Source organism: Rhipicephalus microplus, chromosome 2 (assembly GCF_043290135.1).
Source record: "Rhipicephalus microplus isolate Deutch F79 chromosome 2, USDA_Rmic, whole genome shotgun sequence".
Classification (NCBI taxonomy): Eukaryota; Metazoa; Arthropoda; class Arachnida; order Ixodida; family Ixodidae; genus Rhipicephalus; species Rhipicephalus microplus.
The window spans coordinates 287,153,053-287,166,420 of NC_134701.1; the positions used below are offsets into that span (position 1 = coordinate 287,153,053).

A 13,368-nucleotide genomic window follows, 5' to 3' on the forward strand; every position below is an offset into this window, starting at 1 on the left:
CAGCCTTGTTGAGCCAAGTTCTCTGAGCTGTAAATCGCTCACCTTGTAGATTAAATTCAGCCTGTTGAGAAGCTGGACGAGATGTTCTAGATGATTACTTGCTTATTAATCTTGCACCAATTTTAAACGGATATTTTGTGAAAGATCGTGTTATGACAAATTGTGTGTCTCATAGTACATCAATATTTTAGTTTCTCAATTGTGTTTGAAGCAATGGATTTATAGTGAAGTCGCAGTTCAGCATGATCATGCATTAAAATTGTTAAATATTTGTTTGGCGATGTTTGCGTTTCGCTTTCCTTGTTCAGTGGTGAGATTTTTGTCTGTTGTGTTGAATGTAATGAACATACAAAAACTGGTGCTCGCCATTTTCTGCCTTGTTTTTTTTTTCTCCAACTTCGAGCTGCTGAATTTTTTATGAAAGGGCATTCTTCATATTGTAACAAAGGGCAGCATTCACGATTAGATGTGTTGCTGCCGCTGTGTGTGTGCGTGAGTGTCAATATGGCCAGTGCATTGCATGCCTGTTCCTGCTAAAGAGTACAAGATCTCCTTCATCCCTTCCTCTCTCATTGCATTACGAAGGAAGATCAGAAACTGCTGTTTGCGTTTTTATTGTGCACCGACTCTTGCCCTTAGGCTGGGATGTGGGTGCCGTACCGAGTCCCATGTGCAGGTCTGCACGGCCCATCTTTTCATTCTCTGGGCAGCATTGAGTGCTGAGCTCTCCTGCTGTTATACATATTAACTACAACACCCCATTCCATAAAAAAGTGTTACCATGTCATACATACACCAGAGAAATAAAACTATCATGTTCACTTTATTTTAACCTGATGTGCTTGCTTGTTACGTTTCTGACCCAACTGAGGTTTGGGAGGGGGGGGGGGGGGGGAGGTAGTATTTTTCTTTGTGTAGGTGGGTACAACCTCTAATAGCAATGTCATTTCCACTTTGGAGGCGGATGCACAGAAGCTGGCACCAACGAGTACACGCTCTATAGACTATTTTATGGTTGGGTTTCAGTGTCGCAATGTTGGGTTGCTAACCTTTCTGTTTTGTATCTTCCACAATTGAATAGACAGTGTTATGGTAGAGGCATATACATGAATATGGCTGGGTTGCTGCATACGATGTTTCATTAATTCACCTCGTGATATGCAAAAACAAGGAGACATCGGCCTGACAGCCCAAGGTGGCAGCGCCCGGGTGTCTTACAGAAAATAATCTATACTTCATCTCACCACTACTGTTCCACACTACCAAGGGTACAGGATGTAAGCAAGCTGCACGCTTGCGCACTAAAGCCTAGCTACGTATTTAATTACCTTACAATTCATGGGGCCGATACATTTGAGGTTGTTTGCCACTTGTTATGTCACATTGATGCGTGATATGTTTATTCTTCGCATTAATGTCATGTCACTTTAAATGCAGCATCGTGAACCGCCAATAAATGTGGTTACAAATCGACATAGCAGCTCTTGTGGAGATGCGACCGTCCACTTCAGTCTCAACTTGCACTTGCTATTCACCCACTGCGGTGGCAGCCACAAATGAATGGTAAAATGAGTCATTATTTTGAGTCATTTCCGCCTGGGAACAAAGCATCAGGTATATTGAACCCTTATTTGCCAGGTCAGCTGTTTGTTTAGCCATGCTTGCTAAGCCTAACCTGCCGAGAATTTGATTCTGGTTCTTGGAACTGGAGGAATACAGTCATGGATACATTGCTGTCAAAGCATCAACACTTTAATCTGAAGCAAAAAAAAAGTGTCAATTTGTAACTTAACGGTCTCGCAGCACACGGTGACGACTTGATCAATTGGAAGAGGAGGGCATTAGCTACAACAGGTGCAGCCATGTTTTGTTCACCGTCTGTTCACTTTACTTGCCCTGTGCACGCAAGCAGATGCCAGAGAGATGCGATGAGAATGAATACTTGTGGAAGGGCTTATTGCCCTTTCTACTGGCTGAGGAAACCAGTAGCCTACACAGTGCTGAAGGGAACTCCTGAGATGGAGCATAGACATATCATCTTTGTTAAAAAACACGCCCTATACATGAGTGAGACTATGTGCTCAGTTATCTGTGCTTGGCCTCTGCTGCCTTTTGATATTGCCTCTAAGATATTGTAATTTTGTCAGCATTTCAGCTACAGCATCATCAAATCATCTGCACCATAAATAAAACGAGGCACTTTGTATTACGGCGGGTGAACAAATGTCACTCTCCTGATCAACACTGATTTTCCTTCTTAAGCAGCCGTCACCAGCGCCTGCAGTGCAGTCAATGGGAGCATACCATCACACTGCTGAAGTAAACCATGGAGGCCACTTAGAAAGAAATAGTGTATGGCAGCGCACACCAAGTTAAAAAATGAACACACACACAAAGGGACGACACAAGTGCTGAACTTCAACTCCGTAATAATAACGACCTGCTAACTAGTTCGCAAGTACATTTTAGAGGGAAGCGCATGGTTGGGCTTTGCACTGGGCTCTGAAAAACTGGCTGCCAACATTTCATTCTTCAATTACGGGACAACCTGTGAGGGCCAAGTAGTATAACGTCAAGCTAAAGGTATCGAAACAATCAGTGACAAGCGTGAACACAGGCAGTGTGGTGGTGTCCTTGGGGGTGAAGTTACAGACATGGATGTGTGGGTCCTGTCGATTAGATTGTGAGAGCCCAGCACTTGCTGCGTCAGTGTGCTGAAGTGGCTTTGCTCGTTGGTTGCCTTGCACTATGTCACAGCTTGACATTTTGGCAATCGCTTAGTCTACAGCCCACAACACACCTGGGGCAATTCTTAATGTTAAAAAAAAAAACATAAACGCTGTCTAACGGCTCAAATCGATACTGAATATGCATCACAGGCAGACAGTGCTAGCTGTCAGAGTCCCTATATCTGGTAGTAAATTGGGGACTGTGCATTCTCTTTTTGTTGCTGGAAATTGTAAAGTATCTCTACAATCTAGAACAGTAATTCACATTGAGGTGGTAAACATTGGGGCATAGATAAGGCGTATCTGATAAGTCGGATCATTCGCTGGTGTTAAGTGTAACTTTCATGTTTCTTATTAGGATTGGAGCGGGCGTTTTGAAAACTTGTTGGTTGACCCGCTGTAATATGTCGGGATTTTAGATTTAAAGCCTTGTTATAAAATACATAGTTTATGCCGAAAGCTTGAATTGGTTCGCTTTTGATAAGACCTCCTTTACTGGCTTGATGCGTTCATTTCAGAGAGACTAATGATGGCATAACACTGAAAATGTACATTGAATTTTCAAGACTTTTGTGCTTAAGAAATTCATTGTACATTTCCCAAGACACAAGTAGTATTGTGCATTCTATAGAAACACTTTGTCAGCTAGTGCACTTGACAACTAAATGAAAATACCTCTTCTTTGTATTCCAAGCCACTCCCTTCTGCCCCTTTCTAATCGTGATGCAGTGTTTGTTATGTTTAGCTAACTTCAGTATTGCCTTGCCTGTTTTTAGAAGAGGCGAGCTTCAGGCTGAATTTTCGAAGAGCTTAGCAAGATCTTGACTCAAATCAGTTAGGGTGCACAAATGGGGAGACTGTAAATGTAAATAAATATACATTGACAATGTAATATTATGACACAAGTAGAGGCTTGGGATCCCGTTGTCAAATGTTCTTTGGGGCATTTTTTATCCCTTTTGAACATATTGCATTTGAAAATGTGAATAACCAAATATAAGCAAGATTGTCAAATATTGATCTTTTCCAATATGGGTGACTCGTGTTTCTTGTGGCCTATCTATATTTTCTTGAATCAGGCACCATAAAAAACACGAGCATTGTTTTATGTCAACCATGAAAAAATATCCTTTTTGAAAGATAATCAATATTGCAATAATTTTGCTTTTATAATTCTAATGCAACCGAATGAATACAAGCTTTATGAGAATGTATCATGACTGCACATAATGGTACACTACAAGAAACATTTTGTCTCCATGCAACACTTCAAATAGCGGAACAAAGGCGTCATGAAGTCAAATGAACGTATGTGTGTGTTTCTCTTGGACAGCCCAGAGCTGGTCATTCAGCTCGCACTTAAAGTTTATTTGGAAAAACAAGCACCAATGTAGGTGATGTACAACTTGAGTTGTACATGCTGCATGCGGATGAAAGGTGTTTGTTGCAATTCTTTTTGTTGAGCGAAAGGTTACGAATTGGCACTTAGGATATGTACAAATGCACACACAGACATACGTTGAACGGTTGCATGTGTTTTATGTAACCAGTTTACAGTTAAATAACGATGTCAACAGCAACATGTATGACGAATACCAACAGTGGTAAGCTCATATGTAGCACTGGTGCTCGCGAGGATGGCAGTGCCCACAGATGGACAGTTGGAACAAACGTGAACAAACAGCTGCCGGTACAGTCAAATTAGATACCCACTAAACGTTGTAGCATATGGGAGATATATCTGTCATGCCTACGTTCTGGCACTGGTCTTTACGTCGGTGGTTTCGAGCAAAATAAAATTTATTTTGCAATACTAAGGCCTGTGTAGAATATCGAAACAGTTGGTATAAACCAGTTTCATAAAATAATCTTGTTTGAAGTACATAGTTCAAAAGAAATGCAACAGGAATAATAATATGTAGTGTTTAATGTGCCAAAACCTCAATACAGGTGAGGGTCGCCGTAGTGGATGGCTACGGAAATTTTGACCACCTGTTATTCTTTAACGTGCTTCGACACCGCACAGCACACGGGCCTTTGTCATTTCACCCCCATCATAATCGAACCCACTTCGGGTTAGCAACTGAGCACCGAATGCGCCACAACACCATGGCGGACAAAGACTGAACAACAACAGATGGTCCAGTGCCTCATCAAAATAGACTTTCTCAGAAATGTATCTGGGAAGAGTACTTGCCCGAAATTCTCTCGAAACAGAATGAATAATAAATCTAGTAGTTTTGGCAAATAGTTGTTTAATTTTTCAGTGTGTGGCCATGTGCTTCTCTAGTCTTCCTAATGTTTGGGGGCTGAACGTGAGAAAGTCTAAATATGTCAAATTTACCTTTGAATATTAATAAGAGAGCACTACTTGCACATATGTTCAATGTATCTGTAAGTCTCATTAAGTTAGTGGGTGAGTCACACCTAGTCTATACCTGTTTAATGAAAACTAATCTAATAGCTTTCCTTTGTAACATCTCAAGTTTATATATGTCGTACTTAGTGTGGTGATACCAGGGTTCGTACAGGTCCTTGAAAGCCTTGAAAACCCTTGAATTTGAAAAACACATTTTCAAGACCCTTGAAAGTCCTGGGATTTTTCATAATCCTTGAAAATGCTTGAATTTCGAGAGTAATTCACTCTCATATCGACATCGCCACCTTCTAAATGTGGTAGATCGGTGTGTCTGCCTGTCAAACTTCCCATTCCCAAAGCAGTAATGCGGCGTGGGTGCACATGGTCCCATTTTGCAGAAACTAACCTAAAAGAAACTTAGTTTTGTGGCGAGGGTGAAGCAGTGAATGCGATAGCAAGAAATTGGAATGTCACGCGAAGGAGGGCAAGCAACCCCATACATGCAACGCGCCGTTCAAGCAAAAAAAAGGTTGCATGAAAAGAAAGCGCACAGGACGAGTGCTGATCAACAATTGTCACAGCTCGACATTGGAAGCATGCTACCTAAACAACCAAGAAGAATGCTAGAAGAGAATGCACATGTATCTACAGGATGAGTTAATTTAACCTCTGTCACAATTGTTACTTTTTGGTTGTTGAGAAACCTGCTGCAAGTGTCAACTGTTCACAAGCCAACGCTCTTAATGGGGTGGTGCTTTCAAGGCTATAGCAAGCACCGCGTGAGTTTTTTCTATATAAGCAAGGACTCTCCACATAAATTGTCGGACTTTAGAAACGTTTAGATTATATTTTAAGCTGCTTCACAAGTGCACTTAAGTGCTCATTCTCCTATTGAGGCCCATCGCGAGTGCGTCCAACGCTGACACGTAGCTCTCTAGGAAGGGCAATGAAAGTTGTAGTGATGTCATGCCAGATCTGTAGTCAGGTGAGCGACCCCCAGACTTCCATCACGTACATACCGGCAAAGGGTCGCGGCTGCTGCAGCTAGCAGCGCGTTTGTTTTGCAGGTGCTTGTGTGGCACATTGTGTGCAAGATCTGACTACACTCAGCATGACGCGTGGGATGCTTTGTAATCGTGTTACTAAGTCAGCTACACTGCTTTGTACCTGCCCAACTTGGTGCCCACAAACAGGAACTGAAAACTCTTCATAAAAATTAGGAGGCAAATTATGTAGCGAAAATGAGCAAATCTTGGTGCGTATATAGTGCTTGCTGGAGCTGTAATTAAAGCTTGCAGCAAAGGTGCGCGCAAGCCACAAAAATTGTAGCACAACCCCTTTAAGGCTTTACTACACACACACACGAAGCCCGTCAGCACGTAACTAACACAGCGTCGTGCCCTCTCCCTTTGTAGAGTGAGGGAGAGGTTGCAAGAATTTTTTAAGATAATTATTTTATAATTGCAGTATCCACATATTGTATGTGCAATAAAATTGGTCATTCTTGAAAATTTTAGAGTGAAAAATTCCAACATAGCATGACGTTTTCAGTCCTTGCAAAACTTGCAACAGGTCCTGGAAAGTCCTTGAATATCCTTGAATTTTCACTTTGGAAACCTGTACGAGTTTTGTGATACTGAATTATTAGGTCCGGTAAAAAGCTTGAAAAACGCTGCGCACTCTGCCAGGACCTTCACCCTAGTAGATGTAGTGGAAACCTAATCGAGGTTTCAGATAGAAGGGTGTCTCTTTAATAGTGGAGCTGTTGCGAAATTCAGGTGTAGTGTGCACAAAAGCAACATTACTATTTGCACAGCTCTGCCCAACGTTACTAGGATAGCAATGTTGCACAAAAGTTGGTGCTCGCGTTTCTAGCATGGCATAGCCATGCATTGTATAGTATAAGTATAGCAAGAAGGTATGAAAGCAAACATTGACACTCACCCAAAGATTTTTCGTAAAGCTTAATTGCCAAAAAATTGATCTTGGACCAGTTAATTGTCAATTTTTCCTTTCTTGACCATTCGACTACACTGCACAATTGCGCATAACCAATTTGCAAAGGGAAGTGATGTCGAAGAGGAAGGAGAGGAAAGACATTTATGGGCACATTTTCGTTTGTCAGACTATATTAATTTGAACTAACAGAGAATGACATATGAGGTCTGTTATAAAAGTATCCGACCTTTAGTGGAAGAAAAAAAAAACTGGCGTAAATGGAGCATTGAGAACCTAATCCTTGTCAAAGTAGTCCTCTTGGGACTCCACACACTTCTTCCAGCAGTGCTGTCATTCTTGGAAGCATTCTGAAAAGGCCTCATTCGGAATGGAGTTTAGCTCAGCTGTCGTAGCAGCCATAAGTCCTCCCTTGCCTGAAATCGCTCTCCTTTCAATGTCCTTTATAATAACGGTTGCAGCGCAAGCACGAAAGTGCTGGAAGGAAAGTGAACGTAAGGCGAGGAACCATAAAATTTAACCAACTAGTGCGAATAGATGGTTGTTTTTTAATGTTCTCTTGGGTTTGGGAAACAGCCAAGAGCCGCAGGGGGCCGTTTAAGGAGAGTAAGGAGCCTGTTGAACTACTGGAGTTCGACTATTCTCGAAAAAAATCTCAAGCAAATGTGAGGAATGTGCAAGAGCATTGTCGTGATGGATGTGCCAGTTTCCCGTTGACCACAACTCAGGTCTCTTGCACCGCACAGCGTCATGTAGACGATAGAGGACATTCCTGTAGTACTCGGTGATCATTTGACCCTGTGGTGCGTACTCGTGGTGTACCACACCGCGGGAGTCGAAGAAAGCACTAAGCATCATGTTGACGTCGCTGCGCACTTTGCGGGCCTTCTTTGGCATCGGTGATGCGGAATGCTTCCACTGTGACCACTGGGATTTGGTTTCCGGGTCGTACCTGTACACCCGGGACTTGTCACCAGTGATAATGGTGTTGATGAAATGCAGCGTGTCCTGTGAGACTTCAACATGAACTTGCTTTTGCTCCACCGTGAGCAGTTTTGGCAAGAATTTTGCCGCAACTCTCTTCATGGCCAAATATTCTGTCATAATAGAACGTGCAGAGAAAGTGCTGATGCCCACATCTTCTGCAATTTTCTGGATGTAGTCATACGATGGTCCCGCATAACCACAGCGTTCACTTCGGGAATGACCTGGTCATTTTGGCATGTTGATGGCCTACTGGAGCGTGGCTCACTCTCCACTGATGTGCGGCCGTCTTTAAACCGGTTGTACCACTCTTTAATCTGTGTGCTGCTCATAGCGTCGTCACCGAAAGCTGTCTTGATCTTCCGAATGGTTTCGCCTTGGCTGTTGCCCAGTCGCTTCGTCATTTTCCTTGCAATATATATAGTGATTGTTGGAAGAAAGGAAAAAGCTGCCCGTTGGCGACACGGCTAAGTGCCTTTCCTTGCAATGAAAAACCGACGAGAGCACTGCACACTACCTCACTCAAACGCTGCGTCCCAGTAGTGACCGACGCTGTTGGCAGGCGGGAAAAAAATTCACGCATGCGCACGAAGGTACAAGGTCGACTGATGCAAGCGCGCTTGTTTCAAATCTATCTGGTGCTCGCAAAAGAACAAAATAATAAAAATAAGGTTGGATGCTTTTCTAACAGACGTCTCACTTAGGGCTCCGCATTTTTGGAGTTTACTTTTCGTGGAATTCAGTGGGTGTTTTTCGGATTTTATTTCTTTGCGTTTAATTCCGAGTTTATTTTAAGTCCTAAATTCTGAGAAATTTGGTGTTTAAACTTTCCACTTATAAGTTGTTGCAATGTGTTTCAATTAATTTTATTTCCAATGAAAATACAATGCATTGTTGCTGATAATCCTGTTCCTTCATTCTTTTTTATTCATGTTTTTTACTCTGTTAATAACGCTGTTGATAGACACTGCTGTAAACTCATCAAAGCGTACATTGGTGTAGCGGGAGCTAGTCAATCTGCATGTCGCCTTTTCCTTCAATCCCTCCTGATCCGAAATATTCGATGAAATTTATTTTGGACACGAAAAGATGTGAACACACTAAGTATATTTTTAAATATATGGAATATTTGAACGCATGGGAACGTGCATACGCTGTATCAAACAGAACACCTACGTTTATTCGTATTATAATATATGTAGCGATACTTCACGATGTTGCAGCCGCTGATGGCCTTGCGCTCCGCTCGAATCACGGAGGAAGGAAAGGTAGGAGAGGCCCTGGCGTCACTCGTTGTGAAGCCGGAAGTCGGCCATACTGACTGGGCAAATTCTCCTCTCTTGTTTACGTACGAATGTAAAGCAGAAGGCACGACTCTCTCTCTGGCTCGAAAAGCACGTGAGCTGCGCAGCGCGCGTGCCGTGACCATCCGAAACTAATGGAACGGGGCTCAACACTCCGGGCTAGCGCGACACCTTCGGCGAAATCATTTTGTCCGAGTATTAGCAGCGAGTAACAGCACACCGACAACGAAGCAAGTACAAGAGAACGCGCGCTAGATGCACTGACAATGGCGAGTGTTTTCACGTCATTAATTCAGCAACTGTACAGACAACACGATCGGTCGTGCGCCTTCTACAGTCGCATTCCGCCACGCGGCCGACGCAGCGTCCGACCACTGTGTCCGTATTCCACGTGAAACTCACCGGCGTCAGCATTCCGCGACCGTGGTGGCAAGTGACACTTGAACGCGGTTGCTGTTACGTTGAGATCACATGCAATGCCGGGGGAGAGTATACGAAGCGGAACAGAAAAGGTGTTTTAATACGCACACGCAAGTTGTTGCTGTACACGCAGAGCACGAAACTGCGTATGTGCACATGGTGCTCATTGCGTCTTGCTGGGCTCAACAGCCTCGTCCATTATCACAAGCAGGAGCACTGCCCAACCGTCACTGGCCTGCAAGGCGTTCGTCGTCGTTCCGCTTCGTCATGGTGCACAACGCAATTTCGCTGAACACTAATTGCTTCACCCGCGTCGTCCGCTGCACGACACATGACATATGCACTCGTTCTACGCACTGTTGAAACCCCGTGATGGACGAAAGGATTTGTAAACGTTGCTAAGAGTGCAGTAACTGCCAGGAGAACACTGCCTAACCAATAACGCGGCGCAGAGCACGGATATTGTCCGCCACGCCTCAGCACGAGACCCGGGGAGGCACACATGCCGCCGCCAGCCGCGGCCGCTCTCTGCTAGACCAGCTCCACTGCGCAACACGTAACCATAACAACGCTGACATTGTGCCTAGTGAATATGGCCGCCATGATGTCATTTCCTCCACACTTTTCACGCAGCGTGCCGGCTGGACATGCCCTCTCCTATCTTTCCTTCCTCCGTGGCTCCAATGGTGGTTCGCAGCTTTGAGAATGGCATTTCAACATCGGAAATGTCCATTTAAAAGCGCAGTTAAACAGATAAATTTGAATCGTGAAAAAATTAACCGGTGAGCGTTTACCGGCAATGCTATTATAACCAAATGGCTTTATGTTATGCTTTACCCTCTTACCCCTCAACCGCACTTTTCTTTCCCATCCCTTTGGTGTGTATACTATGCATGACTATGCTGTTTTGAGGGTTGCTTGGAACATCTCTTTCTGACCCCTTAGGCATTACTTATAGACATGGTTATGCTACGATTTACCCTCTCACTTTCTCTGCATCCTAACAGTCCTCCCCGGCCTCACTTCCTTATCCTCTCGATAAGCTTTACTATCCAAGGGCTTTACAATACATATAGGATTGATATGCGAGGTTTAACGTCCCACAACCACCATATATTATGAGAGACGCCGTAGTGGAGGGCTCCGGAAATTTCTACCACCTGGGGTACTTTAACGTGCACCCAAATCTTAGCACACGGGCCTACAATACATCGAGGACTCTGGATTTTCGGATAAATCTGAAAACAAAAAATTAGGGGGCCTCGTCGCCACCACGAGTTGCCTTCGCAAAAAGAAATGCCAAGGCAAGGCTTTAAGGCTACTTATGTGCCATAGCACCGCGTAGTTTGTTGGTGAGCAAGCACTTACCGCAGCCATGATCAGTCACTGTGTTGCATCGCTTCCTCGACGCTCTCTTCGAATATCTCTAGAACCAGCGGATCGCAAGCCGTTACGCAGACACCGTTCATCGTATAGTTTCGCTTGATCTGGGACCCAGTACATAGGCCGCGATCTCCCTGTTGCAGCGACAGCTTGCGATCGCGCCTTTAAAGAATATTTATCAGAGCTTGTTCTTGATCGCCAACGAATGTGACCGTGTAACACGGGCGCTTCATTTTGATTCTGGCTCGCGCAATAGTTTTAATCCAAAATCATTGATGCAACATTCACTCATACGATGATCTCTAGATCATCGTATGATGATCGCGTTTAACTTAATTTTTGATCGCAATTAATTTAATTTTTTGATCGCAATTATTTCAACATTTAATCGCTACCGTAACATTCGGTTACCGCCACATGAGGCAAAATCGTAGTACTACCCAAGCTGTCCGCGTAAGAGCGCTTGATATGAATAAAGGCTTTCTCGGTTTCGATCATTGCACGTGTAACAGATTTGATAACTTAATGCTTCTGAATGCGCGCACATTGTAAGCGAACGTATCGCCGGCAAGTGTTCATTCCTTTATAGCTTTCTTGTTCAATATCTCAGCCGTACAACAATGTTCTGCTGCTTATAATCTACGCAGTGCTGGCTGGGGCTCGTCATGCCAGTAGCGCTGAGATTGATTTATGCAGACGTGCTACATATGAGTATTGGCCTGGTGTACGACTGGTGGCGGCACTGCGAACTGCGCGTGTCAGTTCGAGGATTCGCGCGCTTTCGCGGCGATGCGCTGTGAAGAAAGATAGATAGATATGTGGGGTTTAACGTCCCAAAACCACCATTTGATTATGAGAGACGCCGTAGTGGAGGGCTCCGGAAATTTCGACCACCTGGGGTTCTTTAACGTGCACCCAAATCTGAGTACACGGCCTACAACATTTCCGACTCCATCGGAAATAGAGCCGCCGCAGCCGGGATGCGATCCCGCGACCCGTGGGTTAGCAGCCGAGTACCTTAGCCACTAGACCACCGCGGCGGACCGCCGTGAAGAAAGCACCGTCGTGGTAAAACTCGGTAAAGACTGACTTCAATTTGTTATCTTTTATGCGGTGCATGGCTACCGACGCTGTTTCGACAACCGTGGATGTCCGCTTTGAACGCTCGTTTTAAAAGCACAGCGCTTCATTTCTTAAAACTACAGTTGGTCGCTTGTCTCCGCGGTGAGCGCTCCACCATGGTGGGGTACTGTGCCTCCATGTGATCACCCACTCGTAAAGAGGACGTTAGCTTTCACAACTATCCTAAGGACTCGAAGCTGAGGAAGAAGTGGATAGTCAAACTCGGAGAGGGAGAGCGCCCCACGCCTTCATCAACCGAAGCACTTCGCTGACAGTGCAATACCCGCCCTACGCTCCACTTTCCGGTAAGCTTTCAACCGTGTTTTAGCGCCTTGCCAGTACTTCAGCCATTGATTGTACGCAGGCTACAGGCGTAGAGGACTTAAACCAGGTGAGCTGCCATACCAAAACCACGGCCGCTGGATGAAAAGCTTTTTCATCCAGCGGCCAGGGAGCCGACGACGCGGCCTCCGAATTGCCTCGTTTAAGCGCGTGTAGTGAGCGCAGGTGAGCTGCGCAGAACATCTGATACTGTAGCTTTATTTGGTCGGTGTACGTACGGTACGAACTGTGCATACGTATATACGTAGTTTACTGATCAAGACAAGCGCGTGCCTAGCGCCCCGCTTCCTTAAAATAAGCAAAACCTGCTGTCGCTGTACAGTGTACATGGTTGTCGCATAATCTTTGTGGCCCTGTGCGCGATATATACAGTCAGCGATAGCTATTTGTTATATTCTGATACCCAAGCGACGGCCCTTTGCGGTACTAAAATGAACTACTTCATGCTGTTGTTCTCACTGAACGAACATTACTTAGACAAACTAAAGTCATTTGCATCTACCGGGATGGGGGGGGGGGGGGGGGGTTGCATTAAGGCGGAACATGCCCCCTTCCCGATTTACCCGAGCACCTACCCCTCGAGACTTTTCTTACCGCCATACAACACGGGCTCGCAGCCCTGCCGACGCCCATAACTGCAATCCAAGTACGATTATCTCAAATTTGGTAATTCGATGCTGTTTTGCATTTCTATAGTAGATGCCATGAACGGTCGGCTGACTGCCGAAGCAGCAATTTAAACAGCTGCTCTGCAGTAATTATCTCATGT

The 13,368-nt window shown here is 44.6% G+C and overlaps 1 protein-coding gene across 1 annotated transcript; it reads right to left on the minus strand.

Moving 5' to 3' along the window:
* Window positions 1-7,641: 7,641 nt before the first annotated feature.
* LOC142795311 (uncharacterized) lies at window positions 7,642-8,432 on the minus strand. The gene is made up of 2 exons (XM_075886037.1): window positions 8,297-8,432; window positions 7,642-8,141 (listed from the first exon to the last, which is right to left on the minus strand). Exons 1-2 carry the CDS (start codon window positions 8,430-8,432, stop codon window positions 7,642-7,644), a joined length of 636 nt encoding a protein of 211 aa, XP_075742152.1.
* Between the last annotated feature and the right edge of the window lie 4,936 nt (window positions 8,433-13,368).

Excerpts from the sequence above, each read along its gene's own strand:
- LOC142795311 (XM_075886037.1), bottom strand. The coding sequence starts at position 8,432 with ATGACGAAGCGACTGGGCAACAGCCAAGGCGAAACCATTCGGAAGATC. Across the intron at positions 8,142-8,296 it reads CGGCCGCACATCAGTGGAGA|AATATTTGGCCATGAAGAGA; the intron begins GTGAGCCACGCT and ends CTATTATGACAG.